The sequence below is a fragment of the Hemicordylus capensis genome, chromosome 1, assembly GCF_027244095.1.
Source record: "Hemicordylus capensis ecotype Gifberg chromosome 1, rHemCap1.1.pri, whole genome shotgun sequence".
In the NCBI taxonomy this organism is placed as follows: domain Eukaryota; kingdom Metazoa; phylum Chordata; class Lepidosauria; order Squamata; family Cordylidae; genus Hemicordylus; species Hemicordylus capensis.
Genome location: NC_069657.1, coordinates 443,477,599 through 443,502,007, shown reverse-complemented (window position 1 = coordinate 443,502,007; position 24,409 = coordinate 443,477,599). Strand labels below are relative to the sequence as shown.

Genomic DNA, 24,409 nt, shown 5'->3' with positions numbered 1-24,409 from the left:
GGAATTTGGATTGGGCAAGCTCTGGGGGGGTGGTGCATAGTTAGAAAATAGGCCAAGCTGGGTGCCATATAGAAGTTGTGCTACCAACTTAGCTTCAGATAGCTTAAGGGCTGCGGATATGTATTGGCTCCCTTTTGATCGGAAGAAGTTTAGAAGGGCAGCAGTGCTTCTTTGGGTGTTTTTAGCAACATAGCCGCCATGGGCCTTCCTAGTCCCAAAAGCTTGGAAAACCACCCCCAGGTATTTGAAACAAGAGACCTGGTCGTCACTGTCATTCCCGTTTATATGCCAGGAGTGTGTCCTCGGTCTCTTAGCGAAGACCATGATTTTGGTTTTATGGTCATTGATTTCCAGTAGGTTTTCCTTGAAATAATGGGCAAGGATGCTCAGTGCTCTCTTTTAAGTCTTGTGGGGGTGTCCTTGAGAGGATTGCTGCGTCATCAGCATAAAGTAGGGTGGAGGAGATAGATTTCTCTGCCAGCTTCTGTGTGGAAATCTGGGTTGTTTAGATGGCCCATCATGTCATTAATATAGAAGCTGAATGGGAGAGGAGCAATATGCAACCTTGTTTGATGCCCTTGTGGGTCAGGACAGCGTTAGATAAGTGTCATTGGGAGCTGCATCTAACTTTGAAGATGTGTCATTGTGCCGAATACAGATGAGGGATAGCAGGCATCAGTCAATCGAGGAGGCTTCCAGTTTTTCCCATAGTTTGGGTCGAAAGATGGAGTCAAAAGGGGACTTCAGATCAACGAAGGCTGCATATAGGGAGACTGAGTTGCAAATAGAGTATTTTTTGACTAAGTGCTGGAGGACAAGGCACTGGTCAATTGTGGATCATCGCTCCCTGAATCCAGTCTGTTCCTCCCCCAGGATGTTTTCTTGTTCCTGCCACTCCCTTCATTTCTAGTATAGGTGTCCAGCACAGAGTTTGCTGACTGTGCTGAGCCGGCTGATGGGTCTATAATTGGCTGGGTCATCCCTCTTGCCTTTTTAAAAGATGATAACTTTGATTGCAAACCCCCGGTCCTCAGGGATTTGTGCTTGTCAATGGATGTGAACAGTGCAGCCAGAATGGGAGCCCACCATGCTGAGTTGTTTTTGACAAGCTCAGGGGGATGTAAGGTAAAGTGTGCCGTCAAGTCGATATTGACTCCTGGTGCCCACAGAGCCCTGTGGTTTTCTTTTGGTAGAATACAGGAGGGGTTTACCATTGCCATCTCCCGCACTATATGAGATGATGCCTTTCAGCATCTTCCTATATCACTGCTGCCCGATATAGTACCAGCGGGGATTCGAACCGGCAGCCTTCTGCTTGTTACAGGGGGATGTACCTCCACCCGATTTAAACGTGAATTTGGGCACAGGCTCATAAAATCCATGGGGCACATAGGAAGTGTACTGCTGTACCCAACATAAACCTATTTGAATGTTAATCTGCAAAGCACCATTCCGTTACACCTCTGTAGTGGGGAGGAAGTCCCACTCCAATGTTATAATCCACTCCCCTCTTTCTAGCCACTCATGGTTACAGTGGCATTTTGCACAGGAAAACATCGTAAGTGTGAAAGCAGGCACTTCTGTGATTGGCAGCCTGGATCACTCCAGGCTGCTAATCATAGAAGTGGCGGTCATCACAGTTACGGCATTTCCCTGGGCTCACAAATGTCGCTGTAACGGTGAGTGGCTACGGAAAGGGGGTGAATGACAGTGCCAAGGCCGGAGTTCCTCCCTGCTACGGAGCCGTAACTGTGAATGGTGCTTTGAAGAGTTACTTCTGAATGGGGCTCCAATGAGTGAATCGCTGTGCCTGCACACACTTGTTGAACACAACATGGTAATAGCCCTGTGTGGATGTTTTTTTTAAATAAGCGTCTACGTGCTTACAGCATTGGGAGCGGGTTGGAAGTTCTGCCCCAACATGTCAATCTCCTCTTCCATCTCGCTGCTGGTGGTTACAATGGTGCTTGTCTGCAGAGGGAATGATCAGACCGGACTGGCACTTCCATGGTGGAAAACTGACATCTGACCAGGTGGGCCATTATCTGGGGGGGATGATCAGATTCTGATTGGCCCTGCCGGGATGGTTGCTTCATTCACGTAACTTCCCCAGTGATGTGGCTTTGAACCACAGGGAAGCACCTCTCCACGACTATGTATTGAAGACACCTTAGTTTTGTCTATACGCTTTTTTCTTTCTTTTCATCCTCGTGGTGAGTTCTCAACCATTAGTGTAATGTCAGCTTGAGACATAGGCTCATCACGGTGTGTGTTTTCTTACCCCTCCCTTGCCAGCAACGACTGACTGGATCCCCCCTTTCTTCCCCTGTTTTTGCAGTCCCAGGCCACACCAGGCAATACATTTATTGAGCCCCCTCTCCGCCAGTTGCTTTGCCCACCTCTTCTCTTCCCCGTAGTCACAAGTGGGATTCTGATTCCAGTGCCATGCCAGCCCCACCTACTGCACAATGAAGAACAAAGGCCTGCACACCCCACTCCTTGCCACTCTGTCCTGCTCCCCATAATCACAAAGGGGTCAGAATGTCTGGACCGTTCCACTCGTTTGGTTTAAACACTAAAGTACTATGAGAATTTAAACCACGCGAGTGGAATGGTGCAGCTGGTGAGGGGCACAGGATGGGCACACCCTATTTCTTAATTGCATGGTGAATGGGGCTAGCAGGCAGTGGCTGACATGATGAGGGAAATTACCTAACCACGGAAATTACCATTGCCTAACTTGTCCTTTTGATTTCAATTGAAATGCATTGAGTAATTTTCTTTATCATCTCAGCCTGTATGTCCCAAATAGCCTAAAGCAGCAAATCCTATTAAAAACATGCAGATTCTCCAGTCATTTGTTATAGAAGGTTGCTTCATTTGAGATTTTGGCCTTATTTTAAGCAATTGTCTCTCTGTGCTGTTCTGTAGTGCATCGCTGGATTTTAGGGATTTGCAGATGAATTTGGGGATTGGTGAACTTCTTTGCTTGCAAACCTTTGGATGCCCTTCTGGGTAGCACCCTGGCCAGCAACTGTTTTAACAGGGGCCATATTGTGAGTTGAACTGCAGGTTCAGCAACATTGGCTTCACCCACAGACTCCTGCAAAAGCCATGAGACATGCAAAGCTCTCTTTAATCCTCTCCTCCCTGCTGTGAACAATAACAGCTTTAGTATATTTGGTATATTTGGTAAATAGTGTAGCCCTCTATTTACCATGAGTCTTAGCCACTCTCCTGTTTCTTGTGCTTTGGCTTGTGCAGTGGAGTCAGCAGGTGAGATGCATCAGTGGAGAATTTTGCCCAAGCCTCTCTTGCTATTCACATAGAGCCCTTGGCTGGTGTTGCTGCTTAAGCGGGAGAAAATAGCTGAGATGCATAATGTGAACCCTTGGAATAAGTGGCTGCAAAGTGTTGGGGTTTGTGATTATTTAGCAAAGCACCAAGGAAGCTCCCATTCCAGTTACAGAGGGCAGAGCTTAGTTGTTGCAACTATCTAAGTAACGCTCATGGAGATCACTGTAGCATCTAATCTAAATAGGTTTATTAGTGAAATAAATTTGGGATAGGAAAGACCTATCCTATCTGTCAGCTACATACTGAGGCGCTTCACACGATCTTTGTGAAGCGCCTACGGGGTCTGTGTGGGGAGAGCAGGCTTAGCCCACTCTCCCCACACATGAGCAGCTGCTCATTTCTGGGCGGCCGGATCAGCCACCCAGACAAGCTGTTGTTCTGGTCGGGCACTCCATCAGGAAGGGGAGTGCCGCCATGTGGTTCCCCCCCCCCCCCAGCCTCAGGAAAGCACCATGAAAATGCACAGTGCCTTCCTAGGATCCCCCCTCCCCTCTCCCCCCCACCCCAAGTGTGCCAGCTGCAGGTGCAAGCCGCATTTAAGGGTAGGGGTTTTTAGACGAGGTAGCCGCCAGAGAACCACCAGGCTCGCCTGCGAGCCCGGTGGTTCACACGATTGCTCAAAACTGGGCTGGACTCCCTTAGCCCGGTTTTGAGCAATTGTGTGAATAGCCTCGGTGAAGAGGTAGGGAGAGAGAGAGATGTTTTCATCTTCTCTCTAGGAGGAAAGGAAGAAGACTGACTCACTACAGGAAGTAGCTGAGGAGTCAAGGCAGGGGTCATAGAATAGAGACAAGCAGGGACAGGTAAGGAGACCCTCACTCACTACCTCTACTCCCAGTGCCCCTAGTGGTCATTGGGATAGTTGGTGCAAAAGGTCAATGCACTGGAACACCCATCTCCAACATGAAGGAGGCCAGGAAGGAATCCTCCGCGGTCTCAAATGAGCTCCCAGACTGTCAGTATGACCATGACATCAGTGTATACAACAAACACTTGGCATTGCAATCCTTTGGAGACAGCCTTGTAGTTGATGGCTGTTCCTAGCTGCCTACACAATCAATACTATAGACTTGGGAAATAAGCTGGAGGATGGATCCCCCCACCCTACCTTCAACACATCTTCCTTGTTTGAAAAGCCTTAGGTTTTTTTCCTATTTCTATCTTGCATTTTATGGGTTGGTACAGAGACCTGATGAGATCGTATGTTTTCCCTTCCCAATTCCATAGCAAATCAAAGGCTTAAGCCTTAATTCCAGATGGAGTTGAAACCTTTGAAGCTCATGAGCAGGAAAAATACTTTCTCCCAAAGTCTTGTGTCAAGGCCACTGGGTAGAGCTGCTCCACGGTGCAATTCTGTCTCTCTTTGTGGAGGGGAGGGTCTGGCCTCAGAGCTCCCAAGCCCTGGTGACTTCCTCAGTCAGGACCTGGTGTTTACTTCACAGGTAGCCCTTCCCTCAGTCACCCTTCAAGGGCTTTTGTCTCGACAGCCCTCAGTGGTCTGGCCCCTGATCACGGGCCAGGCTGTCCTTATATAGCTGCGAGATCTCACGGCCATTCATGCGAGATCCGGAGTTCTTGCCAGAGGTCTTGTGAGAACTCGACCCGGGATCTCGTGAGACACATGCCAGGTATCGTGAGATCTCGACAGTGTCAGGCAACGCTAGGTCGCTCGGCCATGGGAGCCAGCAGGGCCTGCTGCAATTGGCAGGGTGGGGGCAGGAGGTGAGCAGAGGACCAGTGACCCCGCCGCTGCTAGGAGAAGGTCCTGCGGAGCCCTCTAAAGATATGGGGCTAGCGTCAGCGGCAGTGGGGCTGTGATATCTTGTTTGTATGTGTTTCTTGAAATTTTATATATAATAATTAATAATTTCATCACATCATAGCTGGATTACTGTAATGTGCTCTATGTGGGGCTGCCCTTGAAGATTATTCGAGAACTGCAGCTGTGCAAAATGTAGCAGCTCGGATGTTATCCGGAGCTCCTGCTCCGAAGGGTTTCTGCCCGCTCGACGAGGTCATCAGAGGGGGTCCTGCTCCATGTGCCAACAGTGAGGGAGGATCACCTGTCATGTATTTGTGACAGGGCCTTCTCAGTCATTGCCCCCAGACTTTGGAATGCTTGCCAGGTGGACATTCGCTCCCCAATGTTCATCACAGTTTTGAGAAAGCAAGTAAAATCCTGGCTTTTTACCCAGGCTTTTAAATGAATGGTTTTTTTGCTTCTGCTTTGTATCTTATGGTTATATTAGTGATTTTTGGCCCGTTAAATAACGGGCGCTAGTGCAGTTGTGAACTCCAGGCCCCCACCACCATTCCCCCTCCCGCCGCTGTCGACCACCTCCATGCCGCGGCCGGTCTCCCCAGCCGGGCAAGGGCCCCAAAGTCCCCCCCCGCCCAGCTTCGGCGGCGCTGCCAGGCCTAAATAAATGCCCTAAATAAAAGAAGGAGAGTAGAAACACATGCAAAGAGCCCATTCATTGACCTAACACCCGATCTAGCCCCATTCCTGGGACTCTCAGGTCTTATCAATGGAGTGTAGTTTCTTTGGTCTTAGTGTACACAAAGGTATGTGGGGCGGAGGGGGGAAGCCAGACTGAGGGGCATGTCCGAGATTCCCAGGGGAAGACACCAGTTGCTGCACTGCAGAAGGGCTGGGACTTCTCATCTGGTACTCCAGGAACAGCTCTTATTTACTTCCTAGGAGCAGAATATGTATATTAAGGAAGGCAAAGGAGCCTGGGGTTTGTTCAACTGTAACCAGTGATGCCACCAGGCTAGCAGACCTGGGCAAAGCAGTGAGAAAGACCCAACACACTGAGGCTATTCCCACGATCACTGGAAAGCGGGCCAAGGGAGTTTAGCCTGCTTTCCCGTGATTGTGGGAACCACTGGTCTAGCCCGTGTGGCTAGCCCGTCTAACGCAACACACGAGTAACCCTCAGCTGGGAGGCTGTAAGCCTCCTTGTGTAAGACATCCTGGTACTTCTGGGGGCCATGTGTTGCTGGCAGTCGTGTGGGCGGCCGATTGGGCCACGCAGGGCTCCCTGCTCAATCATTTGCAGGGAGAGCGGGCTAAGCCTGTTCTCCCCGCAGAGCCAGTAAGGCTCTACATACCGCTCGTGTGTAGAGCCTCACTGTCGTCTTCTTGACGGCGGGGGTTTTGCCTTCTCATGAGAGGGCCAGTCCACTGGAGAAAACAGAAACGCTAATGTGTTTTCAGCTCTCCATTTGACTGCGCTCTCATAAGGTAAACCTTCCAATTGTAGGGGCCCCTGCTGTTGTGGGGCTCCAGGCAGCACTGATTAATAGTCGAACTCATGTTCTGCACCTTCCCCTTTGCAACCAACCCTTCCAGACTTCAAAGCCGTCCGGGCCGCTTTGGGTGTTGGGGTTTCAGGTTGGGTGGGCTGACAAGGAGGGGCCGGGGACTAACCTACATCCCCAGTTAATCAGGATAACAAACTAGTTTTTTGATAACAAAATTTTGATAACAAGGCCTTTCCCCCTTGACCTTGCTCAGCATGGGCTACGAGCAGGCAAAAGCAACCATCAAGTAGCTCATTATAGACACTGAGCGCCAAAAAATTTTAGATTGTGAGCCCTTTGGGGACAGGGATCCATCTTATTTATATATTATTTCTCTGTGTAAACCGCCCTGAGCCATTTTTGGCAGGGCGATATAGAAAATCGAATTAATAATAATAATAATCAGAAATCGAATCACTGCTAAACACTGTCCGTATATTCAGTAGCGATATAGCAATGGAGTTTGGACTAGACAAGTGTGCTGCATTAATAATGAACAGAGGGAAAATAAGAAAAACAGAAGGAATAGAACTGCCCAATGGAAGCAAGATCAAGAACCTGGAAGAGAAAGAACATTACAAATACTTGGGCATTCTCCAGGCTGATAACATCGCACACACTGAAGTTAAAAGAAAAATTGGAAGTGAATACATCAGGAGAGTTAGAAAAATCCTCAAGTCCGAACTCAATGGTGGGAACACCATACAAGCCATAAACACCTGGGCTATACCTGTTATCAGATACGCTGCAGGAATAATAGACTGGACCCAGGCAGAGCTAGAGACGCTAGATAGTAAGACCAGGAAAACCATGACCATCAATCATGCTCTGCACCCCCCCAGTGATGTCGATAGGCTTACAAGAAAGAACAAATCAAGAACCAAGCAGAAAAATGGAAAAATAAGCCACTGCATGGTCAATATTTGCACAATATAAGTGGAAAATCAGACATCACCAAGACCTGGCAATGGCTTAAGAATGGCAACTTGAAGAAAGAAACAGAGGGTTTAATACTGGCTGCACAAGAACAGGCACTAAGAACAAATGCAATAAGAGCAAAAGTCAAAAAATCCACCACAAACTGCAAGTGCCGCCTTTGTAAAGAAGCAGATGAAACCGTGGACCACCTAATCAGCTGTTGTAAAAAGATCGCACAGATTGACTACAAACAAAGGCATGACAAAGTAGCAGGGATGATCCACTGGAACATCTGCAAAAAATACAAACTACCTGTAGCCAAAAATTGGTGGGACCATAAAACTGAAAAAGTAGAAGAAAATGAAGATGTAAAAATATTATGGGACTTCCAACTACAAACAGACAAACATCTGCCACATAATACACCAGATATGACTGTAGTCGAGAAGAAAGAAAAACAAGTCAAAATAATCGACATAGCAATACCAGGGGATAGCAGAATAGAAGAAAAAGAAATAGAAAAAAATCACCAAATTCAAAGATCTATAAATTGAAATTGAAAGGCTGTGGCAGAAAAAGACCAAAATAATCCCAGTGGTAATTGGCGCCCTGGGTGCAGTTCCAAAAGACCTTGAAGAGCACCTCAACACCATAGGGGCCACAGAAATCACCATCAGCCAATTACAAAAAGCAGCTTTCCTGGGAACAGCCTATATTCTACGACGATATCTATAACAATTGACAATAAAATTCTGGCATCCCAGGTCCTTGGGAAGGACTCGATGTCTGTATAAAACAAACCAGTCAATAACACCTTTCTGACTTTGTAAACAAGAAATAATATTTATCTGCCACACAATACACCAGATATAACTGTAGTCCAGAAGAAAGAAAAATAAGTTAAAATAATCGACATAGCAATACCAGGGGATAGCAGAATAGAAGAAAAAGAAATAGAAAAAATCACAAAATACACAGATCTACAAACTGAAATTGAAAAGCTGTGGCAGAAAAAGACCAAAATAATCCCAGTGGTAATTGGCGCCCTGGGTGCAGTTCCAAAAGACCTTGAAGAGCACCTCAGCACCATCGGGGCCACAGAAATCACCATCAGCCAATTACAAAAAGCAGCTTTCCTGGGAACAGCCTATATTCTGCGACGATATCTATAACAACAGCAACAACATTGAACATAAAATTCAGCCATCCCAGGTCCTTGGGAAGGACTCGATGTCTGGATAAAACAAACCAGTCAATAACACCTGTCCGACTGTGTAAATAAATAATAATAATAATAAACTATCTCAGCAGGGTCCCAAAATTTAATATCAGTGACGGGCTTCGACATTCTGCTTCTCCAGCAGCATACCTCACCCAACTAGAGGTTCCAAAGCACAGGAGGGTGTTGACTTTGGCTCGCTGCTGTCATGGCCTCCTTTCAGCAGTGCTAGAAGGCTGTTATAGAAGGACCCCATCTGCAGAGCGGCTATGCCCCTGTGGCCTAGGGCAGATTGAAACTACTGAGCATGTTCTCCTCTACTGCTGGTTCTATATAGAGACATTCGTGCCTCCCTCATCCTTCCATTGCTAAGCAAGTATCCCGGTCATCTGAGCCGATTCTACAGCTCCTTGCTACTTCTCTGACTCTAAGCCTGCCATCACATATAGTGTCGCCAGGTACTCTGCGGCTGCGATCAGCATTCGTCGGCGGATGACAGGCAGTGAGTCCTGTCAGCCTTAATCTGGCCCTCGTTGACTCTGGGCAGGCCCTGCAATTGCTCAAGCGCCTCCTTTTTTCCTGTGCCTTATAACCTTTAATCTGGCTGTTTTCCAGTTTTATTACTCAGTCTTTTATGTATTTTTGTCTTCTCATTTATTTTAACTTTATTACATCTATTTTTATGCCCCACCCCTTTTAAAAATGCTTTTCATGTGTTTTTATGACTTTTACTGTTTCTCAGGCTTTTAGGCCCTCATGCTTTTGGTGTATTATCTACTATTTTTAGTATTTTTAGTCCTTTTAGTATTAATATGTACTGTTTTATATGTAATCACCTTTTATCTACTCTCACTTGTTTCTCTTATGCCCACTATATCTATTAGCACCCCTGCTAACTGGGCAAAGAGGCACCTTTTTTACTTACTGATTCTTTTTTCTCCCCCCGCCCCCAAAAGGCAGTCTAAAGCAGTGGTCCAGTGCAGGGAAAGGGGGAGAGAGAAGTCCCGTAACCTGGAAATTCTCAAACTTGGGTCCCCAGACCCAGACTACAATTCCCATCATCCCCAACCACAAAGACTGAAGGCTGAAAATGATGGGAGTTGTAGTCTAACAACATCTGGGGACCCATATTTAAGAATCCTTCCCTTGACCCTTGTGCTGATTTTTAAAATTATTCCTCCCCTGATGTATGCGCCATAGATTGGCCATCCATCTAGAAAAAACTGCCAACCTCTGAAGTAAACCCACTTCTACACCCAGTCATCTATTTTGTGAAATGTTTGGTAGTTGCAGATTTCTGAATATGTCTTCAGGGAAGTAAATTTTTATATGTGAGCAGGAGTACAGTTTGGTATCTAATTCTTATTATCTTGTTCTGCTTTTCTGTGCACTTTAGTGTTACGTTAGAACATGTTTCAGTGAGCCTTTGTCATATCTTAGGAACATTATTGTCTTATTTCTCACCCTGTTTTTCTTCTTCTTCTGAGTTTGTCCGCTCCGGCCGCCCAGGACTGCAATAGTGATCGTCTGAGGGGAGAGCTGGCTAAGCCCACTTTCCCCACAAACCCCCTTATGGCGCTTCCCACTGATCGTGGGAATCGCCTTTGGGTGTTACAAATGGAACTGTGTTTCAACATTTTTCATCAACAAATATTTTAAAGATACATCTGACAAGATGTAGCAAATGCGTATAACACTTACTAACAGTCAGCTTATTTTTCATTAGAAAAGTTACCAAAAAATAAAATAAAACAATACACACTTTACATATTAGCCGAAAGCAACATAAAATATATACAGGCACAGACACAAATACTGCAACATGCAGCTTATGTTGCATTAGAGAGCAAGAGTTTGCGTGTTAGGGATGTTTAATGATATATTATTATATCATCTTTTTTTTCCCCAGCTGTGGAAAGATATCCATAAAGACTTGCCGCATTACTGAATTACAGGAGCTTTTGCCTAGTGTGTTCCAGGGCTTTGATCTGCCCCCGGCTTCAGGTAAATTTTCCACTGTCTCTCCAAGGATGCTATTTCAGACTCTGGTGTGTGTGAGGAGGGGCTGTTCACATATTCCTCCATGTCCCCTCAGACACATTCATCGTTGTTTGTTTGTTCTCCTTTTCAGCAAGAACATTCACAAAGTGGTTTACATAGAAAAAGGAATGGGGAGATGGCTCACTGTCCTAAATGGACTTACAATCTAAACCCCCACCAGCCACTGAGCGGGATGCTATTCTGGGTTGGACAGGGACGGTTGCTTTCCCCTTGCTAAATGTAAGGGAGCCATCACTGGAAAAGGTGTCAAATTGTCTGCTTAGCAGGAGAATACCCAGCACGTAGTAAGGAAGCAGGCCCATGGCCACTGGTCCCACCCCTGACATTGGCATACTCCCAGGTCCATACCATCCCCAGTTTTAATGAGTTGAGCCAAATGTGCATTAGAAATGTGTGGGTTCGCCATTTGGGCGAAAACCCTGTACAGCTGGGACTAAGAATGCATTAGTAACAGGACCAGCTGACACAGTCCCTTATCTCCCTTTTTGCATTTATATTTATGGGGAGAATCATCTGAACACTCCCTGTGTGTGCCATTCTTTTCAGTCCTGTTTAAATGTCCACCCATAGATAGATTTGGAATTGATTTGCAAGAAAAAGCTGGGGTTACAGGTTTTTTATACCTATAATGAGTGATCTCCCTAATTTTTTTCATCTGTATGCGAAATGAGTTTTGTTCTGGGCAGTAGTATCAAGGCACTGTGTGCACATTTGTATTCAGAGGGGGACCTTCCTGATTCAGCCTGAGCAGGATCTAAAATTAACTGAGCGGACATCAAAAACCATGTGAGTGCACACACATGTGCGCGCCTTCGAAGGAACACTGCCTATAACTATAGCAACTGCTATCCTATACTGCTATAGTAACTGTGCCATACTATACTATACTATACGATACTATAATGTACCTTGCTAACTGTGCAAAAAGGCAACTTGTACAGTGGTGATTCTCTTTATTTAGCAAGGGGAGAGCAACTGGCCCTATCCAACCCCAGCACAGCATCCCTCCAATAGCTGTTGCTGTTATCTACCTTGTTTTTCTTTTTAGAATGTGAGCCCTTTGGTGACCAGGAATCAGATTACAGGCATCCTTCGCCTATCATGGGTTTCCCAATTGCAGATTTGAATATCCGCGATTGGGAAACTCTCTCCACCCTTGCCAACTTCAAGCTGAAGATTCACAGTTAGGCACCTTTTTTCAAAAATTTGGGCGGTTTTGGGGACAATTTCTGGGGTCAGGGGTCATTTCTGGGGGTCAGGGGATTTGTTCTATTTTGTTCTTCATTTTAAGGTACTTTGCCAATTGCGATTTCCTTAACCCCCTGTTCCCCATTACTCTCAATGTCTCACCTACCTCAAATTCGCCAACCATGAGGATTTCTAGGAACAGAACCCTTGCGGTTGGCGAAGGACAACTGTATTTATGTATTATTTATTTATTTATTTATTTATTTATTTATTTATTTATTTATTTATTGAAACATCTGATATACCGCCCACTCCGAAGACTCTGGGCGGTGTACAAAAACATGCAAAACAAGACAGCATTAAAATTACATTCTAAATAAAACTAAAGTGACTAACGGGGGTGGGTGTGGGGGATAGATAAACTACAGGGGAACTACAGGGTATGTAGGCCACTTTGGAAACTTCTGTGGAAGAAAAGTAGTAGTAATAGTATAGTAATATTCAGGTTCAACAGTGATCCTATTTATTTGTTTGTTTTAAACCCAAACCAGGATGTTGTGCTTGTGGCATGCAATACATGCCACTTTAACAATACTATGTAGCACTACTGGTGTGCAAATAGTGCGGCCTAGTTCTTGCTGAGGTGGAAAACCTGTGACAGAGCTGCAGCACTTCAGACTGCAGGTGAGGCTGGTCACATGATTTCATACCCCCCAAAATTCCCTGCACACAGAACTCTACACACAAGTCAGGGAGAAAGGTCCATCATGTTCCTTCTCCCTGACGTCTAGCTCTCTGTGTAAAGGGATTTGCTTTGTATAGAGGAGCATCCGTTCATGTGAATCCTCCCTCCCCCTGCAGTCTGAAATGGTACAACCCACATACAGGTTTACTACCAGAGTGAAAACTAGACCTCTGTTTGCCAGAAGTACCTGCGGCCTGAACCATGAGGAGTGGGGAGCCCATTGCATATCTCCCCAAAATCTTACTGGTGTTAAGTGGAAGATCACCTTTCCTAATGGCAACCATGTTTTTGTTTGTGTTTCACAGAGTACAAAATTTCTCTAAAATTTGGGTTTTCGTCTTTCTTCTTTCTAAGGTTTATGATGGTGGTGTTCACGTTCCTTGCTGCACTGATGCTCACTGGAGTATTCTCACAGGATGTGGATGAAACCATCACATTTACGGTAATGTTTCGTTAGGAAAAAATTGTGTGCTAGCGTTTCCAATAGGAATCCTGCAGGCTTGGCTGAAGTTAATGGCACCTATATCTGTCTGGTGGGGCTGTCTGAAACTTGAGTGGCTTCCACACTAAAGCCCTTTAGTATGGCTGAACCATTGCTCTTCCACAGTCAACCAGAAGTGGAATTGAAATGAAGATTTCACACAGCATTTAATATAGTGCTATTATTAAGTAATAGCATTAAATATAGTGCTATTAGCTTCTAGAGGTGCCAAAGACTAAATCAGGGTCTTTCTGCATGCCAACCATGTGCTTCCCACTGAACTATGGCCCCTTTCTCCCTAAATAAATAATTATTGTCCCACTCACTGTCAACTTTTGGACTGTAAACTGCTCAGAACAGTGGCCTGTCTTTTTGTTTATGTAATTCTCTAAAATGCAAGATGAGCATGTGAAGTTATCTCAGACTGAAGCGGCCCATTGGTTCATTTTGCCCAACAACATACACCTGTTTTCTCAGGCTTTTAATTAAAACTAATTTTAAACTGTTTGTTTTACTCTGCGAAAGAGACGTTGGTCTTGCCGTGAAAGGCCAAGGAGGTCATCCTCCAATAGTATGGGATGTGGACCAGGCATGCTTCGAAGATAGGACCAATGTTAGAACTGAAGGTGTGGCTAGCTTCCTGCCTGGGAGGTGGCAAAACCCCAGTTTCTGATGTGCTCCAAAGAAAGATAAGAGAAAAAACACATAAAAGAGAAAATAAAAGGCAGGAGTATATGTACAGAAAGCTTGCAAAGCTAAAAACCTTGGAAGTCGCCTCCACCCAACAACTCAGGGCACCCGGCCCCAATGAAACAATATGAACATCCCTGGATGGGCCGGATGACCTCCTCAGCTGTGAAAAAGAACCTTTCACGGTGAGACCAACATTTCTTTTTCCACAGCCTGAGGAGGTCATCCTCCAATAGTATCCCACAAGCAGATGAAAATGGGGGAGGGGGCAGAATGAAGGGATGTGAATCAGACTACTTGCTGGAGGACAGTGAGGCCAAGAGCGGCCTGGGTTGCGTGGAACGAGGAAATCTTGTAATGCTTGATGAAAGGCGTAATGGAAGCCCGCGTGGCCACCTTGCAGATTTCTAACAAGGGAACATTAGCTGAAAAAACCATGGAAGTAGGCACGCTGCAGGTGGAATGAGCCGTAATGCCATGGGGTACGGACAGATTGAGAGACTCATAGGCTAGAGAAATGCCTGATTTTATCCAACTGGAAAGCGTGTTCTTGGATACTTTGGCACTGAGGGAGGACTGGTGGAAAGATATAAAGAGAGCATCAGAATGTTGGATGGCTTTGGTTCTATGTAGATAGATCTGTAGGGCACGTCGAGCGTCGAGTGGGTGCCACATTCGTTGCTTAGGATGGACTGGAGACAGGCAGAATGATGGCAGCACCATGTCTTGCGAGCAATGAAAGGCGGAATTCACCTTAGGCGAAAAGGTGGGGTCTGGTTTCAGGATCACGGCATCAGGTTGGAAGCTCTTCATGGATGGAAAGGGCACCGGGTTCCGAGAACTTATGGACAGAAGTTATAGCCACCAGGAAAAGGAGCTTGAAAGAGAGAAAACAAAGGTCAACCTCAGCTAAAGGTTTGAAGGGGCCCTTGTTAAGGGCATTGAGAAGCTTATTAAAGTTCCACATACAGTAGGAAACCTGCGAATAGTAGAGGGTGCTAGGTTAGAAGCTTCCTTGAGAAAACTCTGGAGATGAGGATGCAGCTGTGAGGAAGTCGCTGTAGACAGTCGGAGAATGGAAGAAAGAGCTAACGTCTGTCGCTTCAGGGTGCCAGGGTAAAGGCCCATGTCAAGGCCAGCCTGGAGGAAGGATAGGACTTCAGGCACACCTGGAAAAGGCCGCCCAGGAGGCTTGGTAAATGCAGTTCATTGATGGACATCTGGAGGCAAGAATGGTATCTTGAACTGAAATAGAGTAGCACTTTTGAGCTAACAGTGTGCACTCAGCCTCCTGGCGGAGAGTTGGAGCCAATAGGGTTCTGGATGGAGGATAGGCCCTTAAGCTAGAAGATCTGGCCATAGTGGAAGACACCATGGACGATGAATTGATAAGTGTTGGATTGTAGAACCATGGTCTCCATGGCCAAAATGGGGTGATCAGAACCAGTTCTGCTCTCTCGATGCAGAGTTTTTGAATGAACTTGCCCATGACTGCTGTCGGGGGGAAGGTGTAAAGGAGGCTCGGAGGCCAAGGAGCCAACAGGGCATCCGTTGCTTCCACTCAAGGGGAGAAGAATCAGGAGAAGAACCTGGGAAGTAGATGGTTGTGAGGGGAGGCAAACAAGTCCACCTGAGACTTCTCGAAGCAGTGAGTGACAAAAGGAAAACTTCTGGATTCAGGGACCACTCTGCCAGGTCTATGGACTGGCAGCTGAGCCAATCTGCTTGAGTGTTCACTATGCCCTGGAGATGCTCCACCACTATGGAGGTGAGGTGTTTTTCTGCCCATTGGAGGAGCTTGTAGGTTTCAGCCATGATTTCTCTGGACCGGGTGCCGCCCTGGCGATTGATGTGTGATTTGGTGGTCACGTCCGTGTGTACTAGGATGTTGGAGTGGTCGATTATGGCAAGAAAATACAGGAGAGCCAACCATACTGCACGTACTTCTAACCAGTTTATGTTGTGGGTCCTCTTGCATGGGGACCAGGTGCCCTATGCATACTGGCCATTACAGTGGGCACCCCAGCCCAGGAGGCTTACGTCCATTGTGACCCAGATCCAATCCGAGATGACCAGGGGAAGGCCCTAAAGCATGGTGGAGGACAGCCACCAGTTTAGAGACTGTTGGACATCTGGTGGAAGCTGAATTTCCTTATGGACACAGGCCATGATGTCCTCCTGGAAGGGGAAGAGGAGCCACTGTAAGGGGTGTGAGTGCCAACAAACCCATGGGGTACACTCTAGGCAAGCAATCATGTACCCTAGAAACTGAGCAAGTGTCATCAAGTCTGCTGACTGTGTGTGCAGGAGTGGGCAGAGGAGGGCTTCCAGTTTCTTCCGTTCTGGGGGCAAGGAGACCGTTGCCTGTGAGGTAGCAAAAACTGCCCCCAGATGCTTGAAGAATTGGGGTGGGATGAGGTGGCTTTTCTGGTGGTTGACCAGAAAACTGTGGGAGTCCAGAGTTATGGGGGGGTCTGTTGAACCACCTTTTGCGCTTGATGGAAGGAGGGTGCCCTGATCAAGTGATCATCAAATTATGAATCTATATAGATTCCGCCCATCCTGAGGTCAGCGACCAGTGCCACCATTAGCTTGCTAAAGACCCTCGGGGCCAATGAGCGCCCAAAGGGAAGGGCCCTGTACTGAAAATGCAGGCCATCATAGTAGAACCTGAGGTACCGTTGATGAGCTGGTAGGATCAGGATGTGAAGGTAGGCCTCGGCTATATCAATGGAAGCCCCAAGCCAGGAAGTCTTGGGGCTACACCGCTTCTTTGATTGTACAGAGATATTCTATGTGGAACTTTCATTTGAGAATAAAGTGGTTGAGATGCTTCAGAACTAATATCACCCTTCCAGATCTGTCTTTTTTTGGTACTAGAAATAAAAGCGAGTAGATGCTGAACCATAATTCAGTCGATGTTACAGGTTCTATGGCATTGATCTGGACCAGGTGTTGAATGGCCCGATTCAGCTGAAGATGTTTGTTGGGTTCTTGGACTTCAGGGACCAGGTGACATGGTCTGGTGAAGTTTGAGGGTGAAGTTGGAAGTCTAGGGCATAATTGTGAGCGACGGTGGAGAGTACCCAGTGATCTTGCATGGTGGCTTCTCACTGTGGGTAAAAATGGAGAAGCCTGTATCCCATTGGGGGGTAGTCATTGTTTATGTGGGGCTGGGAGGAAGAGGGGGAAAGAATGAGAGGATCATCCCCTAAATATCCCCTCTCCTCACTGCTGCCACTGGTTGCGCTAGGAGGGGTGGTATGTTGTCTCTAGGTGAGGGGACTGCTGATCTGGAAAAGTTTCTGAAGGAACAAAAAGGCTGGTAATTGAGTATAAATGGCCTACAAAAGTCCCTACAAACGGTCGGGAGGGCCTTCTTTTTATCCTTGGTTTTGATTAGGATTGCATCTAAGGCCTCACCAAAGAGCCTGGCACCTGTAAATGGAGTGGAAGAGAGGTTAAGCCTGGATCTAGAGTCAACATTCCAATACCTCAGCCATAAGGAACAACGGACTGCTACCCCCGAGGCCATAGCCCAGGCTGTATATTGAATGCAGTCCAGACTGAAGTCAGCCATAAGGGCTGTGGCCTTGGCTAATTTGTTCAGCCCTTTTTCGGAGTTTGGTAAGCTCAGGGGGTACCGTGGCAGCAAGTTCCTTTACCCAGAGCATTGAGGCCCTGGCAAAGATGGAGTTAGTGGTAGTGGCTTTGATCACCATGGCTGAGGCTGTATGGGTCTTGCGCAGGTGATTTCAGCCGTTCATCTCCCTCTTTACCTACCACAGAAGCAGAGACAAGTTGCGCCACAGGGGGTTCTACTGAGGGTACTGCCAGGAGGGAGGAAACATCCTGCGTTAAGTTGTAATTCTTCTTAGAGATGAGGCCCAAGGGTTGGGAAGAGGTAGGGGCAGCCCATTCTGCTAACATGACCTCTTAGAAAAGAGGGGGGAAAGGAACTGTAGCTGCAGGAGTGTAGCCAGATGGAAAAACATTATGGTCCAGGGATGGAGTAGATTGAGCTACATCCAGAGGGGCAATGTCATTATTAGCACACTTAGCTTTAGAGAGCATAATTTCAAAATCAGAAGAAGAGAAAAGGCAGAAAGAGGAAGGGAGAGGAGGTGGGGCATTTTTGTCTGAAAGTTCTCCCTCCTCTTTGTCTGATGGAGAACCATTGTTAGCGTCACTCAGGGCCGCCTCATGGTCGGAAATATGTGTGGCCTGGAAGGATTCAAATAGGGGCCAGAAGGCACTTCTGCTGGTACAGGATAGGGGGCCCTGGCCAGAGGCAGTGGATTAACCGATGGAGTAATCAGAAGGAGCCCAGGCCATTTGGAAGAAGGCACCCCTTCAGATGATGATGAGGCAGGAGACCTGGCCCTCTTTTTCCTGCACGTGCCCTTGGGACGAGGCTGGAAATGGCCCCTTTCATTAGCAGGTATGGGCTGCCTAAGAGGGCTAGAGGCTGGAGACGAGGGACGAGAGGGGTGGTGGTGATCAGCCCCGGGGGCAGGAGTGGGGGAGGGAGGAGGCAGCGAGGGAATGTGGGCCTTAATGATAGAAGCACACTGCCAAACAATGAAATCCACCAACCAAGCTGCAGTATCTGGCGGAAATGGGTCCTTGCCAGGTATGGGTGCGTTACTCATGTCCTCAGGATTCTGTGGGCCCCACCGGATCCAAAGGTCGATTGGGCTGGGCTGGCACAGGCTGCGATGAAGAGGAAGAGAGATAAGGAAGGGGAGTCACCAGAGTTGTCGGAAAGCAAGGCGGAGGTAGAGCCGGTAATGGCAGTAGGGGCCCCACCAGAGGCGTGGGTTGCTCCCGTTCTACTGGGGGCTCCATGACAGGAATCGGCAGCTCGAGGGGAGCAGGTTCTGCTGGGTGAGCCGGAGACTCAGTCACCTCAAGCGGGGTGAGAGGAGGGATCGGAGGCACCTGGGGCAGATCCCCTTGATCAAAAAGCTGCTTGTCTGCAACTTGGTCAGGTGTCAGCAAGCGGCAGGGAGGGCAATCTTTACAAACTGCTTCGAGCAGTATCTGCTCATTCAGGGGAATGGCGGAAGCCGGTGCCGACGTTTCTTAGAAGATGACCCGCTTGCTTTCTTAACCTCCTCCAGGTGTTTAGATTTTTTCTTTGCTTTTGTATGAGGCTTTTTTGAGGCTTCCAGGGACCCGCCATGGGGTACCAGGTTCTCGCGCATTTGGCGCTCGTGGTCAGGAGAAGCCGAGTGGGTTCGTTTGCCAGCAGAGGGAGAGTCGTGAGGGAGCAACTTGCCTCTGGAATTGGAGTGCGGCCCTTCAGATAGAGAGCCCTCTAGAGGGGCTCCAGTGTGAGAACGCTGCATCATGAAGCCAAAGAACAAGGCTTGAGGCCAAAAATGAAAGTAGAAAAAAACCCTAATTGCGCCAAATGAAAACCAAAAGGAATTTAGAGCTTTTTGATAGAATTTTGACTTCGTTCCCACCCTGGCACAATGCTAAGATAGAGAAGGGGAAGATAGAATCCAATTAATAAGAGAAAGCTGGCCAGTGATAGAAGTTTAGCACAGAATCTAAGGAACAACTTCACAAACCTGTTCTCCAGAGCAAGACAGGACCAGAACTGGGGTTTTGCCACCTCCCAGGCAGGAAGCTAGCCATGCCTTCTATTCTGAAATCAGTCCTGTCTTTGGAGCATGCCCGGTCCACAACCAATTGGAGTATGACCTCCTCGGGCTGTGGAAAATTTGTTTTGTTTTATTCTGTGAAAGTGTTTTAATTGTGTTTATTTTATTTTTATATTGTAATTTGGATTATGTACACTGCCGTGAGAGAGATATGAATACGACAAATATTTATATACAACAAATATTTATATACTGCTTTTCAACAAAAGTTCCCAAACAGTGTTCCCTCTATCAGGGATTCCCAGATGTTGTTGACCACCACTCCCATAATCCCAAAGCAAAAGCCATTGCAGCTAGGGATTCTGGGAGTTGTAGTCAACAACATCTGGGAATCCATGTTAGAGGGAACACTGTTCCCAAAGTGGTTTACATAGATAGATAGATAGATAGATAGATAGATAGATAGATAGATAGATAGATAGGCTCCCTATCCCCAAAGGGCTCACTATCTAAAAAAAGAAACATGATGGACACCAGCAACAGCCACTGGAGGGATGCTGTCCTGGGGATGAATAGAGCTAGTTGCTAAATAAAGAGATTCGCCACTTTAAAAGGTTCTTATTGCTGAGTTAGCAGATATATCAGGAGGTATATAAATAAATAAATATCTGTGCCAGATCTGGCCAATCTGAAGCTGCCCAATTGTTGTTTGACTACAGCTCCCATCATCCCCAGCCACAATACATTGCAACTGGGGATGATGGGAGTTGTAGTCTGTAGTGATCAGCCTCCCGTCCCCCTAAAGAGTTAACAGGAAATGAACCATGTCTTGACTGACAGGCTGGTGAACTCCAGGGCTCAGCCAATCAATACACCAGGTAGGTGGGACCTAGAGAGCTGTTGCCAGGAAGCAGGGAGTTCTTTGTTAGAGAATCTAGGCTGGAGGTGCACAGGAGGACATTTGGCCATGGAGGTTGCAGGAGAATAATTCTGCATATCCTTGAAAGACAGGAGGGCAGGAAGCTTGAACTCTCATCCAGAGTTTGGTGAGTTCAAGGCAAGGAGCCAGGGCTTATGGCTTCAGGAGGTTTAGCATAGGGAAAAGTGCAAGCACGTCCTCAAACGTTCAGCAGCTATCAGTTTTTCCACCATGTTTAGGCTTACACATGGAAGATTTTTTTCTTATCCAATAGCAAAATAAAGAGAGTTTTCCCTGGGATTCCACCCTAAGCCCAGGAAGGTTCAAGCTCTGTCAATAAAAGGGGTGTGGTGGCGGTAGCATTTTGAACCTATCGATAATACAGAATAGTTTTAGGAGAATCCTAGCCAGGCACCTCGGCAGGGATGATTCAGCATTTCTTTCCCTCACGTGAGACGAAGGCTGTAATCTGCTACAGTCCAACAGCTGGAGACCATCCTTGGTTGACCGTGGTCTATACTGACTTGTGGTGATTCTCCAGGGTCTCAGAAAGAAGTTTTTCTTATCATCTGATCCTTTTGGCTAGAGATGCTAGAGCTTAAATGTAGGATCTTCTGTTTGCAAACCGTGTGCTTTACCACTGAGCTATGGCCCCTCTTCCAATAATTTGTATAGTTAAAAAGCATTGTGTTGAAACATGCATACAGGAGAGAGAGAGCACGCTGGAGAGTGTGCAAGCAAGAGTTGCCATAACAGCCAGTCATAGAATGTTCAGGAGGGAGGGTTAAATAAAGACAGTTGGAACAGATAGTCAGAGAGAGAGTCAGTTGGAATGAGAAGTTAGGAGTGAGAGGTTGGACAGATGTAGCTGAGAGAGAGTTGTTCAGGGGTTTGTGAGGGACTTGATTGGTGAATATGTGGAGACTGTGGAATTAGTGGTACAGTTAACTTAATAAATTCCCAGACCATAGAGACCAGGTTGTTATAAAATAATATATAACAAATCACCTCCCTGGACTTGGGAGGGGCATCAGGGTGGGTTCCTGACAAGCATATTTAAGGCTCAGATTTCAGTTCTGTTCAAGTCAGCAACACGTCCGCTGCCCCTTTCCCACTGCTTTTGCAGTAAAAGAGAGATGGAGTCCCTTGAGGGAATTTGTTGACCATCCACAGTCAACAAATGGTGCAGTCATGTTGGAGTGAATAGGATTCCTCCAGGATAAGTTATCTGTGAACTGCCTCTTTTTGTGCTATTAAATGGGTATGACTGCTGTTGTGCATTTAACAGGCACGGGGGAGTTTTCAGTAAATCTGCTGTTTTCCTTTGGGCTTTGGGCTTTCTTTTTGTAGCTACAGTAATTCCAGTTGTGTCAGCTCCGGATGCAGTCATTCCTTCAGAGAGCTGGAATTATAATGCAATTAGCTGTCCTCTGCCCCCTTGTTACACTTGAGACCCGTTCCCCTCCAACTTGTTACTAGATCTGGCAGATTGATAGCATCACCTGTGAATAATAAACAGAAACAGTTTGGGTTTTTCCCCATTTCAAGGGCTGCTGATTTAAGCACCATGAGTAACAAAGTTGCTCAGAAAACCACTGCAGCCCACATATTGAGCAACGCAGCCATCAACAAGCTGGGGCAGATCCATAACTGGTACAAAGTGCACAGATGCCTACGAAGTTACGGCAGGGGTGAACTTGACTCATGATGACAAGTTGATTTATTAACTCGAGCTGTTTTCATTCCATAGAGCTATGAAAATGTTGCTCTTAGCACGGCAGACTCAGGCATGCACGTCGCCTAATCCACATACATTTCCATGGGCACCAAATAGGGCTACTCCCCCATGGAAAAACCTCAGTCAATTAATCAAATGAGTTTTAATTGATTGATTAAATTGATCCAATCTCCTTATACTCAAGATTATAATGTTGAAGGCACAAACATACCTTTTTCTTTTAAGATGGGGCCACAGTTCAGTGGAAGAGCATCTCCATGCTTGCATGCAAAAGGTCTCAAGTTAAATCCCTGGCAGCATCTCCAGGTAGGACTGGGAAAGACTCCTGCCTGAAACCCTGGAGAGTCACTGCCAGTCAGCATTGACAGTACTGAGCTAGATGGACCAATGGTCTGACTTGGTATAAGGCAGCTTTGTATATTCTTAAGATGATGTTTGTATTACGTTGTAGTTTTGCACAATCTTAGAAGAAATATTCATGAGTGAAGGAAGAATACCTCTTCTAACTGGGAAGAATGCCTCTTCTAAATGGTGTCTGCTCTCGGCCATTTTATGAATACCAACATTAAAAATTAACATTTTGACATTATCCTCTTGCCGACTGGTTGCTGATGATGTCTTTTTACTTGATTATAAAGGTTTTTAGGCCTGCTTCACACATAGCAGCAAGTAAGTATGGAAGAGTGCCGGTTCCCACCGAGCACGCACTCCCGCTACCGCCACCAGTTCCCGTGACATCTTAACCCACCAGTGTCAGGTGGAGAATGTTGGTAACTCACCTCAGCATGACCGTTGGAACCAGACATCTGAAGTCACCTTGATGGAGCTGGGGTGAGGTGGATTACCAGCATTCTCCAACCAATACTGGCAGGTTCAGATGGCACAGAAACAGCAGCAGTGGCAGGAACATAGGAGAGGAGAGGAGAGGAGAGGAGAGGAGAGGAGAGGAGAGGAGATCTGGCCTTGTGGTAGCAAGCATGAATTGTCCCCTTTACTAAGCAGGGTCTACCCTGGTTGCATTTGAATGGGAGACTACATGTGTGAGCACTGTAAGATATTCCCCCTATCAAGCAATGTTGATGCACTGTAAGATGAATTCCCCCTATCAAGCAATCAAGCTGCAGCCTAAAACATCGCGCGCTCCCCCCATACAGTATGGTGATCCTAGCTGCTGCAGTGAAAAAGTGTTTTGAATTAGAGAAAGTGTGTCGGTTGCTATTTTATGGAAAGGAAAGATTGAACATTATCTTTATAAACATACATATGGTTCCAGTGAATAACCAGGGAACATTCAATGCTGGAGTATTTCTGGTGTTAAATAGATGTGGATTGGATGAGAGGAGAGCTGGTCTGGATGAGAGGAGAGCTGGTCATGTGGTAGCAAGGATGAATTGCCCCCTTGCTAAGCATGGTCTGCCCTGGTTTGCATTTGAATGGGAGAATACATCTGAGCACTTTAAGATATTCTCCTTAGGGTATGAGGCCACTCTAGGAAGAGCACCTGCATTCTTGCATGCAGAAGATTCCAAGTTCCCTCCCTGGCACCCTCAAGATAGGACAAGATTTTTTATATTTTTTAGGACAAGTTTTTTTTTTTTTATTGAACCAACAAACTACCAAAGCATACAGTATGTTGCCAAAGCACAATTATATACAAAGTGGTTGTTTGTACATGATATATCTACAAAAATTTACACACAAGGATTTGGAAACCCACAAGATTATGAAGTCTATGCAGGTAGTACTGTAACTTGGGGGTGGGGGATTTCAAGGCACATCAGGTAATCGGGGGGGTTAAGTCCGACGTCCATTTCCACAATTTGTCCCATTGCTGTTTAGAAGAGATACACTTGTCTCTTTGCACATAACCATACAAACTTTTCCAGAAGAGATTTACTGTCTCATCTGCGTGAACCTCTTGGTCGCGTCTTCCCTCCCTATTCCTATGCAGGAGCATTGCATAAATGACATACAGGTTTACTAACCTGATTACGAGAAGGGGAACATTCCAATTCCCTAGTATGGGGGCACCCATTCCGTCCCGTTTCCTTGAAGGTTTCTTTCTGGGACCTCCTCGAAAGGAGGTTCTATCGCAGGGCTGAGAGACACTCCTGCCTGCAACCTTGGGAGAAGCTGCTGCCAGCCTGTGTAGACAATACTGAGCTAGATGGACCA

The 24,409-nt window shown here is 46.5% G+C and overlaps 1 protein-coding gene across 2 annotated transcripts in view; it reads left to right on the top strand.

The window, feature by feature from the left end:
* The window catches only part of EFEMP1 (EGF containing fibulin extracellular matrix protein 1), a 100,552-nt gene that overhangs the window by 10,853 nt on the left and 65,290 nt on the right, over positions 1-24,409 (top strand). For both annotated transcript variants that reach the window (XM_053246415.1, XM_053246404.1), the window contains exons 2-3: positions 10,710-10,804; positions 13,149-13,236. In XM_053246415.1, coding sequence (XP_053102390.1) covers positions 13,153-13,236 — 84 coding nt within the window. In that variant the 5' untranslated portion in view covers positions 10,710-10,804; positions 13,149-13,152. The remainder of the gene's footprint in view (positions 1-10,709; positions 10,805-13,148; positions 13,237-24,409) is intronic.